We start from the raw sequence: 20,570 nt of genomic DNA, 5'->3' as shown, positions 1-20,570 counted from the left end.
CTTTTTGGAGGGGTTCTGCTTTGGAACAGGGAAATGGGTCTGGCAGGGGTAAGTCTGAGGGGTGGGTGGATGGGGGAAGCATGGTATGGTGTTCAGTCAGGAGCATCATGGTGTGGGTGGGTGAGCAGGGGATCCCTGCAGTGCAGGCAGCAGGGTATAAACCATTGCTGTAGTCAAGCAGCGTTGTCAACCCAAGTCTTTGTTTCCAATGAAAATCTGCAAACGTTTTAGTGATGGCCACGCATTTTTACTACGGCTAGTCTTAAAACCCTAAATTTGAACTCTGCCCTTGTTCAGGGCCTTACATATTTACATTTATGTTATGTAAACGTATATCAGCAAAAACATGCGTCAGTGAATGAGTTTGGCAGTTAAAAGTTTGAAGGTTGCTAGTAAAAAAACCTGCCTTGGGTTGGCAACCCTGCCCTCAGTGCAAGTCAACCTTGAAAGTGGCCCTTTAAAAAAACTGAAAACATTGTGTCTGGCACAGAATTCTGTGATTTTGTATTATGCAAAGCTTTGTATTATAAAACAGACAATTTCTGTATAGCATTGATTTCCAGTTTTGACCCAATTAGATAAAACAGCTCACTGACATGAGGCCAACAGCATATCAACAATATGAATAAACTATTACAAAAATATTTATGCTCCATTTGTACAATGCAAAACTAGTATACAACTCTTTTTATATAGTTTTATAACTATCAACCACCCTTTATAACACCCCTTCCCTTTTTTAACATATCTGAACTGCCAGCAATCACATTTTAGCAATCATCATGGCTGCTTAAAGACATTAGAAACCCACCAAAACAGGCACTTTACTGTAAACTCTGCTTGCCTTTGCTCCAAGGCCCGTGCATGCCCAGAAAAGGCATCACATTATTTGGACCTGGCTTTCCAACATCTTTATAGATCAGGCTTTTCAGTGGAGTTTTTTTGGCACTTGTATCTAATAGCTGATTCAATCAAAAAAGCCCCACTGAAGCATCCAATCTATACAGATGTTGTAGAGCTGGGTCAAACTAAGGTGCTGCTTCTTCCAGTAAAGTGCTTTTTTTTTCATGTCTGCCAGCAGCCCATGTGTATATAATAATGCCTGTAATTTAAAATGAAACTGTACTTAGTAAATAATCTATAAAAAGTTCCACGTGCTTTTAGTTATGGAAAGTATGAAATTTGTTGTTTAATAAACAATGACAACTCCTTCATTAAAAACTGGAAATGTCTGCAAATTACTCAACTTCAACAGAGATCTTTTTATGCTTGCAGGCTGGCTTGTCACAATGAAAACTTGCAGGTAGTATTTTGTCTTCATTACAGCTTACTCGTATGAAGCAGTGGTTTTCAACATTTTTTCATTTGCAGACCCCATTGAAAATTTCAACTGGAGGTGTGGACCTCTTTGAATTGTAAGTATAGGTATTCACATACCTTTGATTGATCATAGTCATCTTCCAAGGACCACTTAGACATAGTCTGTGGACCCCAGGGGTCTGCAGACCACAGGTTGAAAACCACTGTTAAAAAGCAATTAGCCTACTTGTGATTAAGTCCACAAAGACAATATATTTTGTCTTACCTAATGCTACTGAAGCAGGCTGTGTTAAAGGCTCACTTTCCTCATCAGTGCTGCCCTCATAATCATCTTCTCTTTCAGCAGCAGTTTCAACAGAAGTGCTATTCATACAAAAGAAAGATGATTTTTTCATTTCTTATGTTTCTATTTTATTGACTATTATTTCTACAGTATTTCATAGACTAATACCACTACAGAATCCCTATGCTGAACAGCTTATAAGCAAAATATTAATATATAAAGAAGAATTTGGAACAAAGTGGGTATTTCGAATTATCACAAAATTAGTTATTCAATAATGGCTCTATGCGTTTTAGAAGAAAGGTGTTTTCTGGGGAAATAGAACGGAGATGACTTCTACCTCTGATAACATAGACCATTATTCATTTTCTACCAGAACTAACTTAAAATTCAACTTTAAAAAAACATCTTTCATCAAAGCCATACCACTTTAAGCTGCACCACAAATAGGAAGTTTAGTACTGGTTAGTACTTGAATAGGAAGCAGTCAGTGAAAACACAGCTAATGATTAGTTTATTCAGTAGTTCATGCTCTTCTTCTTCAGTCAGCATTGAACAATAAAGCCCATAATAATATGCTGGCATGTGTAATATGCCAGTCATCTCACATATCACTGGAAGCAAAATTGAATCTTCTTGGCTTTCTGCCTTGACATATTCCAAAATCACACGTTTAGTTACTACTTAAATTATAAAACATATAAAACACCTTAGAATTAAAGCAACTATATAAAGATAATTTTTTATTATTATATAGAATAGTTTGGTGTACAATTGAAATCAAATTAAAATCTATTTACATGTCAGGTGTTACACGGTATAACTCAGCAAATTTATGAATACCTTCCATATATTTTATCCTCTGTAGGTTCCTTAGCTTCTTTTAACAACTTTTGTAAGTTTCTTATCTTTGCTTTCTTTTCATTGAGCACCAGGACAAACCGTTGATAAAGATCTGTCTCTAATTCTTCTTTAGCTGCCACACATTTTTCAAGTCTAAAATGTAACAACAATTGTTATTCTCGTCGCATTTTACCATTTTCCTTTAAAATTCTGTATATCTGTAGGAATATGTAATGTAGGGAGGCCAAGACTCCTAACACAGAAGTCGTCACATATGACCATACAAACGGTTCCCATGGTCTATTATATTATATCCAAACATGTCAGAAAAAGCAACTTTAGCAGAATGTGCAAAAATGCTACTAACTGACATTTATGGAATCTTCCCACAAAAAATCTCTTCCTAATTCCTCTTTCTTACAAATATTCTTTATATATACACTACACATGCTAGATATCAACAGTGTTACTTTAATTTTAACAGTGAATTCAATACAGTGCATATACTTTAGTAAGATACATATGAGATTACTACAGACCTCTGGCACATATTATAGGTATGGTGTGATTTAGGTGTAAATCACACGACAAACAGTAACACTGCTACATCTCCAGTCAATTTACAGCACCATTAAGTTGCAAATCAACCACAAAAATATTCCACAAAAACCTGTGGAACATCTTTCTGACTTAAACAGCACCATAAATTGAACGAGTAGTACCAGTGGACCCCAAGACTAAGGATCTCAGCTGACAGTTGGCCCAAGCTATGGGACAGCCTCAAGTCTCAAACCAGACCTGGTGTTATCCTGGGCAATCAGCTAAGTCTTCTACCAGTTTAGCAATCTGCAGAACAGGGCTAGAGGGATCTCCATAGTTCAATGGAGATTGAAGAAATTTTATGCCCCATCCCAAACACTGAACCTCCCACCATGTCAGACATGCATAAAATTCTTCCGATCCCCACTGGACCATTGCTTTAGTATCCACTAGGGGCTATAGAGAGAAAGGCTAAGGCTTGATAGGCCTAAATTTGACACTGTTCACTTTTGTACTTTTAATACTCTTTCTCTCAGAATAAAAAAAAAAATATAGACCTCTTCAAAATTGGCTTAAACGTTAAAATTCCATCTGATGATCTGGGCAGTGCATACCATTCTCAAGACCCTTAGTTTGTTAGGATTTCAGAAGCAGGTGCATAGACTATGTGGACACTTGCCCATTCACTGTCCCTTGATTCCTCCTGCAGACTCTATTCTTATGAGCCAGCAGGGTATTGAAGATGCTTCCTGGCAATCTCAACAAAACCACTAAATAGGATTCATTTCAATTTTAATCTCTCTCTAGCACTCAAACAATTACACTGCTAATACATCCTGTGTTGTAGACTCTGAACTGTAAAGCTAAGATTTTAAGATGTTACATCTTCTTTGGATGCGAGGATGACTTTTATGTATTAAATACAAACTACTTTTCATAGGAGGAACTAATTGTACATATGTAAGTAGTAGAGGTGCACTGATAAAGACTTTCTTGGCCAATACCAACAGCCAAATATTAACCAACCGTATTGGCCAATGCTGATCCAATAACTGATTTACTTTAAATGCAAGGCATTTTAAAGTACTGACATAAACTTTTTTTTTGGGTGTGCTCGAGCAGCCTCCTGTGTCTCATATATGAGTGTTCTGGTGCTTAAAAATGGCAGCAGGGGCGCTTGAACTAAAGCTCATCGAATGAACTTTAGTTGAAGCACTACCACCACCATTTTTAAGCACCAGAATGCTTTTAAGCAAGCAGGGCCAAGGGTGTGAGACTCTCAGCACTACTGCCTTTACCCTGGGAACACGACACCAGCTATGCTTCCCCTGTCCAGCCCGCATAACTCACCACTCCCACTGCTGCCAGGCAGGCTGGGGGGCACGTGGCCAGTGCAGAGCTCCCGAGGGAAAGGTAGCAGAGCAGAGAGCCCCAAGCCCACAATGAGCAGCTTACATTCACCGCACACACAAATCTGGGCGAGGCACATGTCCCCATATACCTCCCCCTGGGGGGTGCATGCAGTTTCATGGAGCACCCTCTCTATGACCCATGGACAAGCTGCCCGTGGCTCCATCCCACTCTCTGCCCCAGCACTGGGCCCCATGCACCACCCTGGCTGTGCAATGCTTCCAGCCCCAGCCCCAGCCCCATGCCCTTTCCACTCCACAGACTAACCTGCAAGCAGCTCTTTTCCACGCTGCTTGGCTGTATGCCTGGACATGTGCATGCATGCAGCCCCCTGCGTCTTGCTATCAGCAGCCCCAAGCAGGACTCATTGCAGCACCCCCTGTTCCTGTCTATGGACACAGCACCCCCTGTGTCTTGCTCCTGGCAGCCCCAAGCAGGACCCATTGCAGGCTAGATTGCTGCCGATTTTCAAGGGGAAACTAGCCATTTCCCAAAGGAACCCAGGCATCCAGGGGCCCCAGGCCCACAGGAGAGAGGAAACTCAGGTTTCTAGGGCCCTGGCCAAAAGGCATAATTATGGGTAAACATTATAGGTTACAATGGCCAAAAAAAAATCTGATAGCCAATAATGGCATTTCCCTATTTATCAGTGGCAATCCAATAAGCAACTGATATATTGGTGCACCTCTAGTAAATAGTAAGAATTTTATGAGTGAGAACTTTGAAATGGGTTATTCTGAAGTTGTATATGACCTACCCAATATATATATGCAAAAATATGTTTTCAGGAACTGATTAATTGAGCTTAAATCAACAATAGATGTATAGCATGGCAAAAATAAATAAAAAGACTACATGATACTCGATTACATAATACTCAATTTATTCAATTTTAACATTAGGTCCTGTTGTCGCCCCTCCTCCCCATTGAACAAGAGACCTAGAAAAAACCCTCATCTTAGAAGTGAGTATGAGGGTGGTGAGGTGGCAGGTAGCTGCTGTGGCTCAGGTTCCAGCCCCTACCTGAGGCTTGGGCCATAACCCCAGCTGTTAATGGCCACCCAGCCAACTCTGCACCCCACCATCTTCCCCCTGTAGCCTCTTTTCCCTATCTCCCCCCTCACCCCACAGTCTCTGCTCTCCTGCCTGTCCTTCTCCTTCTCTTACCATTGCTCTGCATCAGCAGGCAGGCCCCAGTCCACACCCACAGTAGCAGTGCACAGTTGCTATGGGGGCTGGGACTGTTCTAGCCAGGGACACTAGCTCAGTGTCCCAGGCTAGAACAGGAACAGAGCTTATCAGTATGGAGCAAGGATAAGGGAAGGAAAAGCTGAGGCTGGTGGGGGGAAAGGAAGTAGAGGCTAGAGTGGAGAGGGAAAGCAGAGGCTAGAGGGGAGAGGGAAGGGCAGGAGGAGAAGCAGAGGGGGGTTCAAGCCTGTCAGGGGGAAGCTGGCAGGGGAGCAAGGACAAACATGGGGCGAGCTAACTGACCTCCCCGTACCACCTGCCCCCCTGCAGCAGTGTAGGGGGATAAATTTAAGATACCCCCCGCCAATAGTTAGATTCTGTACATGGAAAATTATAACTAATTTATAAATGTTACATGTATTTAACCTAATTATTAGAGAGGTCATCTTAAATTCAGGGTCGTGTTAGATTCGAGTAAGTATGGTAATAAGAACAATAAAACAACATCTTGTGTGCTGAATAAGGCAAGAGTCTTGTGGAAAATTTGGATCTTTAAGTTAAAGACTGCACTGTAATGGATGCTCATGGAGGCTCAATTAAAGATGATTAATTCTTGGATTTTCTTACTTTTTGGTTCTTGACATTCAACATAAGCATATTTTACATGGTTTTTCCTTTTGTTGTGTAGTACAGAAATATTCAAAGCAGCACATTCACATTTTAATAATGAGCCTGCTGCTCACAGCATATTTCAAAACATAGGCATGCCCATTATATTAGTAGCGCAAACAGTATAATACCACAAACTTTTATAAAATATTCTGCAATCCACTACTGCCTAAATTGTGATACAGCAACTCAAAGAGGCATGTCATTTTTCAGAAATATATTAAATTTAAGAGCACAATAATTTAAGTTATAACTTAAAATGAAAATAGCAACAGTAGTATATTTTGAACATGTGTAAATATTCTTTCATTTGTATATGTAATATGCGTGAAATGAAATAAAAACTCAATAGAAAAGAATCTTACAAAGTATTAACAAGTCTACTGTGATAATGCTTAGGGATATGTTTAAGAGTTGATAAATAATTCATCTAATTTAAATGCAAATGGCCAAACATCATTACCATATAGATCAGTTCAAAAATTCTTAAATGAAAGATCATATGTACTAATCAACTACCAGAAGAACGTCCATTTAGAAATGGAAATGTTAACCATTTTGTGAAGAAAAGAAAACATAAAAATGCCTAAGTACAAGAGAACAACCACCAGCTGTGGCATGGACATCTGCATCCAATTCATAGCTAGAGGGGGCATGGCAGCATAGAATAATTGTCTAAATCTATCCCAGAATAAAGAGAGGTGTAACTTAAAAGCAAGGCAGTCTTAAAACAAATACTAAGAGAACTTCTTTCTATAAATGGTTAATTTAATTTCACTTACTTCAACAGGAACCTTATGTCTATTTACCCCTAAAACCCCCTCATATTGTGGGGGAAATAATGTTGATTTAGTGTATATCAAATACAGAGGGAAAAACCTCAAAATGTGTCAATAATGGCTAACTAAAGGTCAAAAATCAAAACAACCCTAAGAAACAGCAACTTGCAGTCCCTGAGATCTCCTGAGGTGTTTCCGCTACTAGCTAGCTGTTGCTGATATAACCAAAAAAGGAACTGTATGCAAAGCAATTTCAATGAATAAGCCTTGAGTCTGGAAATCAATTTCCCTTTTGGTGAGAGAGAACCTAAAGCCCCAAATTCATCCATATATATGTGCAGATACATGTACCTGTCTAGAATCTCACCAAAATTATTTGGATACTACATGGCCATGAAGTACCATGTATGAGAAATAAAGGCATTGCAGGAGTGAGGTCCAGTCTGTGACCTTCAGGGCATGCTGAATGATCTGCTTGAGGAGCATTTGTACAAATGCTGCAGGAGGTTGTGGGGGAGGGAGTGGGGGAAGTGCTTTAACTAGAGCAGCTCCAAAAGCTGCTGTAATTAAACCACCCAGAGTGTCAAATTTATCAGAGTTCCTGTACTGAAAAATGGTGGCGGGGATGCTTTAACTAAAGCTCGTCGAACAAGTTTTAGTTAAAGCACCCCTGCTGCCATTTTTCAGTGCTGGGACACTGATACAGTTTGCTGGAGCTGGGACACAGAAAAATATTGTGGGTTAAGTGAATTAGTATTATGGTATAGATTAATTTTGTATGAACTTTTAATGAAATGCAGGAAATGGATAGTCACTTTTGTCACCCTTTAAGAAATATGAAGAGTCAAATTAAAGATCATAGTTTGGTACAGATAGTGGTGCTCAACCTCCCAGCCCCACTAGCCTGAGTGGTGTGGGGCTGGTCTGTGGGATGGACCCCACAAGTGGGGTTGGTCTATAGGCTGAATCCAGCATAGGGTTGTTTATTTAATACAATACTAAATTAAAAATTCTTAAAAGATAAAAGATTATTAGTGTAGTGTTTGCAAGTTACAGTTTTCCTTTAAGATTGCTGCACAACATGTTAATCAAAATGCACCTTGGAAAGTAGCTGTGATTTTCTGCTTGGATAGAGAGGTGTGCCATTTATACATCATGTGGCAGGAGTGGGGTTTTCTGGCTATGAATTTGTATGGGATCAAGAAAGATACTTTAATTTTTAATTCATTATAGCATTCATTACCTGTATTACATGGGCACTAAGAAAATTTGACTAAGATTTCATTCCAGCATGCTCTCTTCTACTAACACAACCTTTCATTGCAATTTGCCACATGCTTGTGCTTTGCATGTGATTTGTCTCAGTGAAACTTCATCTGCTCAGCCATATACAAAAGCTATTAATCTCAAAACACAACTCTCAGATGCAATAAAAATAAATAAATCAAAAGTGAGTAAATCAAATGGGCACAGAGATAGTGTTGCCAATCTTATCTCAGCTATTTTTGGTAATAGAGGTATGAAGCTTTTAATGTCACATGTAATTGAGATCAGATCAATCAGGACACTATCACATCCTACTGAAAGCAGCTAATGTTAATCAGAATTGCCACTGGTAGATAACAAAAGGTAACTGATGTAACTGTCCATGTCTTAAGAAAGAATGACATGTAGAAATAATATGAGCTGAAGAACCAGCTGCAGTTATACATATATTTTTGCACCCAAAGCCAGGCAGATAATGGATAATGGTGACTTTTATGCCTGCCACATACTAATAGCACAATGTTTCTTATGTTTACTTCACCTCCTTCTTAAAATTGCACCCTATTCCCTTTTTTTTCTTCTGTGGTAGTGGTGGAGAATGTTGATGAGCTAATGTTAAGAAGTCATTTTCAAATAATTTTTTTTCAAGTGCCAAACGCCCAACCTGCATTTTTATAGGCAATTTATGGTTCAATTTTTCTGTCACTATACTTGACTACAATATAAATTGACAGCAATCTTAACTACAGTTCCTCCATATTAATTTTAGTAATCACTATAAAACATATACCACATTCAAAACAAAATTTACCTTTTATTTTCTGGATTTAGGAATTATTTATATAAATAAAAATATTATAATTTATTTTTTATATTTTAATTAATCTGTTCTTTGTGTGTATGCACACCCACAGAAAGGGTGTTCTAAAACTCTTTATGACTATTTTTATGTGCAGTAAAAACAAGTAAACTAAACTGTTTGGCATAACATAGCCAAATGATAATTAAGTTCTAATTTTATTATCTAGCTAAAAGTAACTGGGTGTTAACCACCCAGTTTTCTTCAGCTCCTAATTAAATGGCAACAGTTGTGTGACTTTTCTCTAATCTCTCTCTGTTTGAGCTTTACCACCAAGTGATTGGGGTAGAGTTTTTTGTTTTTTTAGATCTAGTGCTGTAGTTTTAAATAACGTATGCTAGAATTTTTCAATTTATTTCAGTGTACTCAGCAATAGTCCATGGATTTTAATGCAAGAAGTCTCACAAAGGTGCCTTTTTTTCACTACCTGCAAAGCGGTAAAATGGCTGTAGAGCCCATTCCTGCAATTACAGGATAGTGAGAAAAAGTGAGTTAACTGAATCAAGGCCACTCAGCACCTCACATGTATTCATCAACATGTTGTAATGCATGTAGTTATGACTAAGAATGTAAAATAGTTAAAATTCTGGCAATTTGAGCAATCTGTCTCCAAAGCCCATTTTGAATGTAGGGAGCTTCAAACTTCTCTGCTGTCTTTGTCTTTTCCCATACTGCTAAAATCTGGAGTACATTAGCAGAAAAAATTCTTACCTCTGGCACAAGAACAGCAAGAAGTTCACTCTGTTCAAATAGTGCACCCTTGGACAACTATTTTTTCAGTGGAAATTCAGGAGGTAGTAACTGAGCAACAGATAACCATCTCTGGAGAGAACTAGTTACCTGACAAAAACGACTGGTAACTATAGAAGAAAGAGTGTTTCCTTGGACATATTAGAGAGATGGGGAAGAGATTAGAGAAAGTCCGTGTTCCTCAGGAGAGAAAATTTGCAGGAAGGCAAGGACATAGGAACCTGGCCTCCTTATAAGATACTGACCAAAATCCACAAAAATAAAAAACCAAGAATGCTGAGGAAATGGTGTCAGGAAAATTCATAGGAATATTTTAAAAATTTCTCACAATCTATGAAGAAAGGAGTAATTAGTTTTAGAACTTTTACAAGCATCTGTTATATGTTTGAGCTATTATGTGCCTCTGAAATTTTAAGCCTGAATATCCACTGGAATTTTGAGAAAGATCATTTTAAGCTTCTGGGGAGTTTAAGACCCCTGGCAGATGATATACTTAAGACATGATTACCCACATCTTAAGTAGTAACTGGGTCACTGTTTCATACAATTAATCGTTCAATAAAACAGGGAATAAGCCAAAAAGTTATTACATAAAGTATGTGTGACATCTTTGTGGCTGGTTCTAGTAGCACCTTAAAATGAACATGTGGCCAGGCCAATCAGGTGATTGGGGCTCCCAGCCATGAAGGCACATCAGAAACCTTGACTCTGATGTTCTCCCAGGCTGGGACTCAAAGCCAGGTGCACCGGACACTCAGCTTCCTACTTATCAATGTAAGGTGAGCCCGAGATCATGATCAGTACCTGCACCAGTAAGAAGGCACAACTCAGATCTGATCTCCAGTCCCACAATTGTGAATCAGATCCCATCATACCTTTAACTGAACATCTGCCACAACTTAAAAACAAATGCTAGGGCCTTGGCAGTGAGACCATGGCATCTCAACTGTCAAAGGCAGTGCTAGGCAGAGGATCTATATCATAAGGTATACCTGGAGACCTCAAAACACTCAAATACATTACTCCAAATGATCAGGCTGTCAAAAAGCTGTGAAGTTTCTTCCTTTGGAATTACCTATTACTAGGGCCACAACACTACATCTTAATATGAGATTGAATGCAGTCCTGCACACAAACTATAATAAATTATACTTTGTAACACTGTTTAACTGTTAGAGAAACGCTTCTAATAAATTTAAGGACAAACCATGTCATTTGTTTTCTTTTCTTATTTTAAATCAGAAGATATTATATTTTGTTAGCGTACCACCAAGCTAGTTTCTTACACAGTTACAGATAAACTTGGCTTCATATATTTCAAATAGCATTTACTGAGAAATAAAACATTACAAATACAATTTGTGCAATTTTTATTGTATATTTGACTTAATTTTCCCCAAGAGACTGCTGCAACCTTTGAATTTTTGACAAGATAGTTAACCTTCACTTTTACCAATTTACACAAAGTAAAAGACACAAAAAGGACTTCCTCAGAAAAAAATGCACAAAGCTTTTTTCAGAAGAGAGGTAAAGACCAGTTATTTCAATGGAATCTTTTTTGCCTATGTAAAGCTAGATTTTTTTTATGGTACCATCTTAAGTTCCCTTTTGAAGAAGGGAAGCAGCTTCTACAAAACACTCATCACCATTAAAATAAAAAGAAATATACACATTACACTTTGTGCAAATCCCCAGTAGTGTCTACCACAATAAACTGTATTGGCAGGAATGTTTTGTTGTATAGATAGACTGCATCAAAACACACTACAAGGATATCCTACTAACACATTTTTGAGCTTACCGTCCTTGTACATCATTCCAGTCACTTTGAAGCCTTTCGTTTTCTTTTTGCAGGTGCTCATTTTTGGCATGAAGTCTTGCTATGCAATCTAGGCAATAGCTAATCAGCTCTTGAATGACTTCAGCTGGAGCTGAGACTTTCTGTAGCTTCAGTGATCCAAGTCTAAACTAGGACAAAAGGAAAAACTGAGTTACTTTGGTAGAACTAGAAAGGTCAAAAAACCCAGATTCAATAAAACCCAGATGTACTCTTAATAAGCATAAAGAGTGAACAAGTAAATCTTTGAAAGGTTTTAATAAAAGTTACAACATAGCCAAAAGAGCACGTGCAGAAAAGCATTAACTGTGTGTGAATATTTTCTGTTTTTATTCAATCTCATTTATGTATAAGGGGTCTATTATTACAGTATTTATACAATGACATTAGCTTCCATCAGTATGAAAGAAGAAAGATATAGTACACTGTGTTAATAATCTGTTCCTGTAAGGAATAAAAGGTTAACAGCATGTACACATAACAAAACATGTCAAGCAAAGTTTTGCAATGCAGGCCTAGAAGAAAAGAGAACAGAAAGGTGTTTTATTGAATTGTTCCTGTTTACATTGCCTGATAAAATAACCAGAGTGGAATTTGTCACTTACTCTGAGCAATCAGATCAGCCATACAACATACAACTACTAAGTCAAATAAACAATATACATGTTCATAATAAAATCCTTCAACGTTAATGTAGTACCATAGATGTCTATGGTGCTTCACAGATCCTCAAAAGAAGCCTTTCCCATAAGTTTTCCCTCCAATGGCTCAAGCCAGCAAACCTTTAATAGTGCAAGTCATCCCAATTATTTCAGTGGGATTCCTCATATAAGCAGAGGTACAGGATAGGGTCTATAGGCAGTAGTGGGGTTCTCTGCTGTTGAAGATGCTACAACAAATAGAGACATCATTAACATTAAGAGAATTCCAACCAATTCTAGACATGTACCACAAGTGAAGGCTTAGTCTAACACTGAATAGTGAGCTTTTCTAGATTTAGATATATACTTCATGTTAGACTGTTTTCCTTTGTGTTCTACTTTTTACAGTTATATGGAACAGATGACAAGATGCATTTAATTTATTTTTAGAAGTTAGATTACATTATCAGTTCCCCCAAAGTGACACCATAGGCCCTGGATATCACACTTGCCTGACAGCCTTAACAAAGGTGGATATTTGTGTAAAGGAAACTGTTTTTCATCACTTGCAAGCCATCACCAATCTAATGGATACAGAATTCACGCTATACTTTAATTTGTAACCATAGTATGTAAAAATACAGTAGTAAGGATAAATGAAAATGCAATTTTCTTGCTGCCTTAACTTAAATTAGAGAAAGAAGAGCAACTAAATCTAAAAAAAACTGACTTGTAAATTTCTTGGAATATAATGAATTCAGGTAAAGTAAATACAAATATTTATTCACAACAAAGAGCATGAATCTCATTCTCCCAGTGTACCTCTTATGGTCTATGTTGTGTAAGGAATTCTGATTACAAAACAAATTTAAAGTGAACTGTAATATATTTCCATAAAAAGTGAATTTTGTAGATCAACTACATAGAAACAATGTATTTAATAAGATGTCAAGATATCAATTATGGTATGATTTTATTAATGTACAACTTTACTCATGTTTTCAAAGATTTTATAATTCCACCCTTACTGGCATGGTGAGGGTGAAAAGACAAAATCCATAGTTTCTACCTATCAGTCATGAAGGATTTCCCAAAGCAAATGAAGAGCTAGTGGGGTTCATATTGTTAGGAACAATGCAGGAACAACATACTATTAATGTGCCATCCAGCTATCATAGGGTTCTAGACATTTCCTGGCTGTGTTCTGCATTTCTTTGGAGATACTGCATCAGCTAGAGCTTTAGCTGGAAATCTCCTTAAGAATATTTTTCTTCAGTGCCATAGAACAGGGGTAGGGAACCCTGCAGCAAGCATGCCAGAGCATGGTACGCACAGGCATTTTGCTTGGCATGTGCATAATGGGGAAGGGGCTGGGACTGCACTGCCACAACAAGGATCAGGTCTCTCGTGGTTCCCCCACTGTCTGCCTCTGGCATGCCAACACTTACAAGCTGAAGTTATGGGTGTTTCTGGCACTCTGCCCAAAATTGTTACCAACCCCTTCTGTGGAAGATCCCCTCTTATTCATCAAATAAGACTGTGGGAAATGAAATTACTTCTCTGTGTCCTATGTCCTTTTATATACCAGTGCAGTAAAAGACAATATTTAGATGCACACTTTTAATAAACAGCATTCATGGTAAAAGCAGTGAATAATTGCATTTTATTTAAAATAAACGTAACAGGTTTATATGGTATGATGACTGAAGCCACTCACACTTCAGCTTCTATTACTGCTATTAGTGAAAAAAAAATTACAGGTTTTTTCAGAGCAGACATGGCCCATGAAAATAAAAACGCCATTAGAGTATATATGTCTTTGCTTAGACCAGTGGTTCTCAACCTTTTTAGGCTCAAGGTACCCCCTGGAAAATGCCAGATCTGAGTTTTCACTTGTTTTTAGACTATAGAAAGGCAATAGAACAATTCTGATACAAAGAACTCAGAAAGACCACAGCACATCAGACTGTTTTTAACACTATGGATTCCTATTTGAAATCTCTGATATACATATATTGTGAATCATATTTGCATGCCTAGCAGAGCTAACTTTGTGTGGCACCCTGAAAGGATCTCAAGGCACCCAAGGGTGCTGCAGCACCCTAGTTATCAATCACAGGCTTAGACTGAGGCAAGTAAACTGTGTTCATATAGACTCCTTTACCAAATAAGGAGAGGGAGAGTTTTTATTATGTTTCCAGACTATGAAGGTATTTGGTTCAATGAGCCATGGTACTGTCAATTTAATGTACCCTGAAAATGTTAGCACTAACAATAGTAACTGTTATCTAAGTAACTTACAACTAGTTGGATTTATCTCCTGTAACATGTCTAGTGTTGAGAGACTGATAAGTAATCCATAAGGAATGATAAGACTGCTAGATTAGATAGAATGTTAATCCCACATTTCCAGTGAAAATACTTGAGGCAAAATGCTGACTATTCATGAAACAATGTAGAGAGAATATTACCTCAAGTCAATTTTACTCTAAAATAAATAGGACCTCAGTCTCATTGAATCCCAAGTTGGAAAACTAAGCAGCTAAAAATGGACGACATAACTCCCCCCCCCCAAGATTCATGTTTTAAAAAAAAACTACAAATCTACAAATAAAAGACAAGTTATAATGTGCAAAAGAATTGATCAATAGGCTAGGGAATATTTGGAAATATATGTACAGGCATACATGTAAAAAAATAAAAGGAGTGATTAATCTCACTGGAGTTAACTATAGTCCAAAGTCTAAGAAACCCCTGAGAAGATACACATATGTGACTGAAGTGCAGAACTCTAAAAAGTATAGGGTTAGGTAAGGTATTCTTAAAAATCGTGTCCTAAATTCTATGACTAACATGAGGCTGAAAGCTCAACTTAACCACTGTATTTATCTAATTCTGCATCTAATGTATTTGCAGTATAGATCATTTCCCCCCTCATATGTATTAAATTTTCATTTTTTCAGGCTGGATCTCATTTGGTTAATTCCTACATTACTGAATTCTCTCTAGATCAATCTTTATTTTCTTGCTATCCTTCCAACTGTTGCAATTCTCTCTTGCTATATCACCTGCAAAAGTAATTAATATACTGCTTCCTCCTTTAAATCATTCACAAAAATGTTAAGTAAAAACAAATTCCATACTGATGCATTAAACTCTTCATTCCCTCAAGACAATGAATTGCTTGTACTGGTGAATCATTCCTTCTGCTTCCCCTCTATCTCTATTTGGTTGTCATTGTTATTTTACTTTAAGGAACATGCAGACAGAATTAGAACTAACCAGGAAACTACTGTCTCAGCTTCTCCAGAAATTACACTCAGCACTACTCCTTCAGACTAATACCTTTCATTAGTAAAAACAGGAACAAAATCCTAGAGTGAAAAGGGCATTTTTTCTTACACATTTCCTAACAAAATTTGAAATGTCTCTTGTATTATTGGTAAATGAAGTTTTACTACAAATAGCCATTGACAATTTGTAGCCCATGCCCTTTCAAATTATCTAGATTATTTATATATATAATTTAAGCAAATTATTTCTTTAGTAAATTCTTTCTAAATTATTGGGGAGTAGATTGTAGCCATGTTGGTCTAAAGACATAGGCAGACAAGGTTCTTTGAGTGAATCTGATATCTTTTATTAAATCAACTTAAATAATTGGAAACACTTTTTTTCCCCATAAGCTTGCTAAGAATCCTGTAAGATTGCTAAGAAAATTTTTTTCTAACTATTTAAGTTGGTCTAATAAAAGGTATTAGATTCACCAAAAGAACCTTGTCTGCCGTTCTAAATTACTGAAGTTCAAAGGAATAAATGTATTTCATTTGAGGCAATGATATACATCAGTGAAAGAAGATGAAATATGATTTTGAATGGAATTTCACAGAACTGTACAAACATTGAAAAATCCTGATTCCCTAATTGTGCTGCGACTTATCCTACGAACTTTGAAGAAATTTCATAGATTTCATAAACATTAGGGCTGGAAGGAACCTTGGAAGATCACTGAGTCCAGCCCCCTACCCCAGGGGCAGGAAGTCAGCAGGGGTCATAGGATCCCAGCAAGATAAACATCAATTTTTTTCTTGAAGGCATTCAAAGTAGGTGCTTGAACCACCTCTGATGGCAGGCTATGATGGGGGCTCAGAGATACCTTGTTAGCATAAAACATTTCTATTGTTGGAAAGTATCTCTTGTAGATGAACAGATAGCTTCAGCTAGATGCCTAGACCCAACCAGATTCTATACAAGGAAGAAGGAACTACATAATTTTATAAACTGTTGCTCCCCAACTTAAACTAGCTCCTGACAACTCCATGATTCAATTCAATGAAGCCAATTACAAAGCAACCAATGGGTAGGCCCAAATTATCTAAAAAAATATTTGTCTTCTACCACCAAACAGCAGTGCACTGCACTGACCAGAACCTGGAGATATTTTTAAGGAAATAACAGGCAGAATCTTCTCAATGGCAGGCACAAGAAAAGGAGAAGAAAAACCTTTACAAAGGAGAACCAAAGGAAAACCACTACTGTCATCTCCAGATCACAATGCAAGATAAATCAGAGCAAAATAAAGTTTAATGGGATATTTACAAGTAACATCATGATTGACCCGCCAAGTTTACAAGTAACAGCATGGTTAACATGAATAAACAGACACGCACTGCCTCTTACTTGACCTACTACTTGAACAGTGAGACAAGCAGCTCTTATTGGACCTCCTTCTGGCATAAGAACAGTAAAAACATAGAGGCTAAACCAAGAGAAAACCTGACATGCTGATTTTTTAATCTTTGGTCAGAACTTAAATGCCATAGTGACAAACACTCGTTAATGTTAACAACAGATAAATGCATAGGAGTATTAGATTACTGTTCTTGATGAAGAATTCTAGTAATTTGCTCATGAAAACAGGTGCTAAATTATTATGGTAAAACCTATAAGATTGTATTAGCAAGAAGGACACACTGAAACATTTAGTTGTATTTTTACTTTTAGCCACGATTCTTACCACATCACTCAAGCATCTGCTTAACTATTCTTTTTAACTGTGTTTTTTACCCCAAATCAATTTAGGGAATTAGGAGTTCTCAGGAGCCCAATACCATGTGACAAAAATGTTTGCTGCTTAGTTCAGGAACTCTTGTTTGCTCCGATCATGGTGGTCTGCAGCAGCTGTAGAGTATGGCTTCTGACTTGTATGTTTTTTAAATTCTTAAAACTTGACCCATAATATTTTCCTGTTGCTGCCTGCTTATTTCATACTACATCTGGCTGATTTTGTAAACAGTTTTCACAGAAGGATTCACCCCCTTTTGTTTCTTTTTCTCATAAGAAGATTGCATTAATCAATATGAACATTCCAGTCATTCAAATAATCTCAAAATACAGTTACACACTCCGAACTGTTCTCTATTAAACAGAATTACCTTAAACCCAACGTATTTATCCCCCCATTTCTCATATCTGGGAAAAAGATTTTAATTTATCTCACTCATTTCCTTGTTGTTACTTCTGAGTTGAACTTGTGGATATCCTTACTTGTTTAATTCTTTTCTTCTTAGACACAGATGCTGTCCTCCCCAAGTAAATGTTAAGTAAATGTCCTTTTCCCCAGCAAAATATTAGTGAGGATCTAAGGGAAGATCCATAATCTTTAGTAAACTTACAGTATCACAGCAAGCATGGCTCCTGCATTTCCTCCTGCTGAGAGGTGAAGAAGCCCAACAGATCCTTTTGCCAATGTCCCATTCAAAACTTTACTCCACACTGGTATTCAGAGCACTACCACACAGGACAGCATCAAAGAGCACAGAGATAAACATTTGTGTACTCTCCATGACTTTTCCATTTTATTCTTCTCTGCTCCAGTTACGCTGTGTCTTTTTGTATCCATAAAACAGGGGTGCATATTTATTTGGGATGCAGGGCCACTTAAGTTGTTGTGAGTTGTTGAGGGCAACTGGGTGGGGAGATGCTAGTCGATCCTATCCGGCCTGCTGGCTGCCTCTAGGAGCCTAAGAAGGGAGCACTACAGATAATGTGCTTATGGAGTGCAAGGAATTCTGGGAATCATAGTTTTATAGACTGACAGTGGAGTTCATTTCTGCTAGGCAGAGAATTGCCAGCAAAACCATCATTTTTTCTGCCTGATGGATATGAGCTTCAGCCGCAAAAAGTGGAGTGAAATTTTCCTCCCTCAAGCAGCAGCAAACTCCACTGCCACTCTAGAGAACTACAATTCCCCAAGTGCCTTGCTGTCCATGAGGCTACTTGGCTCTGCTGTTCCTGCACATGCGAGTCACAAGGTTGGAGAAATGATTTTTGAGGGGGGGGGGGTGAGATATGGCTGCCCCAGATACATTTTTTCCACACTACACCTCTGAACTCAGTGATTGTCTGGGATGCCATGGGGTCGTTTCAAGGGCATTGTACAATCTTAGTAGTCAGATGTCCAAATACCTACACAATTCAAAAGATACACCCAGAGATTTCAAACAGGAATCCATAGTTGAAAACATTCTGACCTGTTCTGGATTTCGAGTTCTTTTCAATGGAAGAATTGCTTTATTATTTTTCCATAGTCAAAAAGCAAGTGAAAACTAAACGGTGGCATTTTCCAAGGAGTGCCTTGAGTCTAGAAAGATAGAAAACTACTGCGTTCATTAAATGAAGCCCTTCTCCTGCAACTAACTCTTTGCAAGTGCTCTGCTTGTGTGGAGCGAGCTACAGTAAAAGCTCTGTTATTCGGCATTGCCCGGGAATGGGGGATGCCAGATAACAAAATATGCCAGTTAATAGAGCAGGCTGGGCCGCCGCTTCTCCCACCGCGTCCAGGGTGTCCACCGCCCCTCCTGCTGCATTGCTGCCCCTCCCACAGCAATGGATTGTGTTGGGGCTCAACCGACTGGAATTTTATTTGACTGTGTGCTATGTTTAATCACCAGGTATCATGAGCCTTTTAGCTAAGTAAAATCTTTTGTGGGCTCACAACCGAAACATCTGAAAAATAAAGCATATCATTTTTGTGAACAGCACTGACCTTTGAAACAATTTTCTTCTTTTACATTAGATGGGTGCTAACAATTATGATTCTGAACTGACTGAAACCAATGAGAAGAGCTAAACCTTATCACAGGAGACACCAAGCTAGAAATTACAACTCCAAATGACATTTTACAAATAACACTGCATATGTATGTATACATGCACACACGCATGCAAGCACACACATGCATGCAAGCATACACACGCTCACAAAAATCAGACAAAAAAACCCTATATGCAAGTGAGATAAAAATGATGCATGAGTTTGGGATGATCATATTACACTGGCAAACAGTACAACAACATAATTAAATGAAGAGGAGTTCCCTTTTAAGATTTCATAACTATTCAAATTGAACTACTTGTTTGGATAAAATAGTTTTTGAGCCATTCAAAAAAAATCTACGAACTTAAAATTTCTGAATCAAAAGGACTGGAGAGTTTGTAGCATTCCATTTTACTAAAACTAAGAGCTACCCATCAGAATTTACACTCAAATTGTTGTTAGGAAACTCACTTGTTCTGTCTGCATCTGTGCTTCAATCTACGAAATGAGAGCCATACTATTTGTCTTCCCTCTTAACTGACATGTGCATAATGAGGATTGACATCCACCTGTATAGTGCTTTGAACAGATAAAGTGCTATGAAAGTACTAAATAATCATAAATCATCTGACTTCTACAGTCCCAGAAAAATATATATGAGACAGAATGTGGAGTTGTAGTAGAGCAGAGTTCCTCCATATATGTGAGCCTTCAGTCAAGCTTTTAAGAAATTAATAAAATAAACAGCTTTAGAGGGTGAAGAACTTTGCATCAGTTTCAGACCTCTTTCCCAACCCCTACAATATTCCTGCTAACCAAAGAGTTCATTTTGACCCAAGAATTTATTCTGATCTAAACACCTGTTAAGGATGGGAAGGATGAGAGAAAAACTGGTTGGTATGCGAGACAGAAACTTAGGCAACACAGTAAAAAAAAGTAGACTTGCCTTCCTTTAAAAATATTTCTCCAATTATACGCTTATAGATTTCATACACATTAGGGCTGGAAGGGACCTCGGGAGATCATCGAGTCCAGCCCCCTGCCCAAAGGGCAGGAAGTCAGCTGGGGTCATAGGATCCCAGCAAG

The 20,570-nt window shown here is 37.9% G+C and overlaps 1 protein-coding gene across 2 annotated transcripts in view; it reads right to left on the bottom strand.

The window, feature by feature from the left end:
* Window positions 1–20,570, bottom strand: part of XRCC4 (X-ray repair cross complementing 4) — a 315,755-nt gene that overhangs the window by 144,790 nt on the left and 150,395 nt on the right. For both annotated transcript variants that reach the window (XM_019532322.1, XM_019532323.1), the window contains exons 4-6: window positions 11,709–11,875; window positions 2,447–2,599; window positions 1,586–1,683 (exon numbers count right to left, since the gene is read on the bottom strand). In XM_019532322.1, the coding sequence (XP_019387867.1) occupies window positions 1,586–1,683; window positions 2,447–2,599; window positions 11,709–11,875 (418 nt within the window). The remainder of the gene's footprint in view (window positions 1–1,585; window positions 1,684–2,446; window positions 2,600–11,708; window positions 11,876–20,570) is intronic.

This window comes from Crocodylus porosus, unplaced genomic scaffold (assembly GCF_001723895.1).
Source record: "Crocodylus porosus isolate Cpor-Errol unplaced genomic scaffold, CroPor_comp1, whole genome shotgun sequence".
Taxonomy (NCBI): domain Eukaryota; kingdom Metazoa; phylum Chordata; order Crocodylia; family Crocodylidae; genus Crocodylus; species Crocodylus porosus.
The sequence above is the reverse complement of the archived record's forward strand: the minus strand, read 5'-3'. Positions and strand labels throughout refer to the sequence as shown.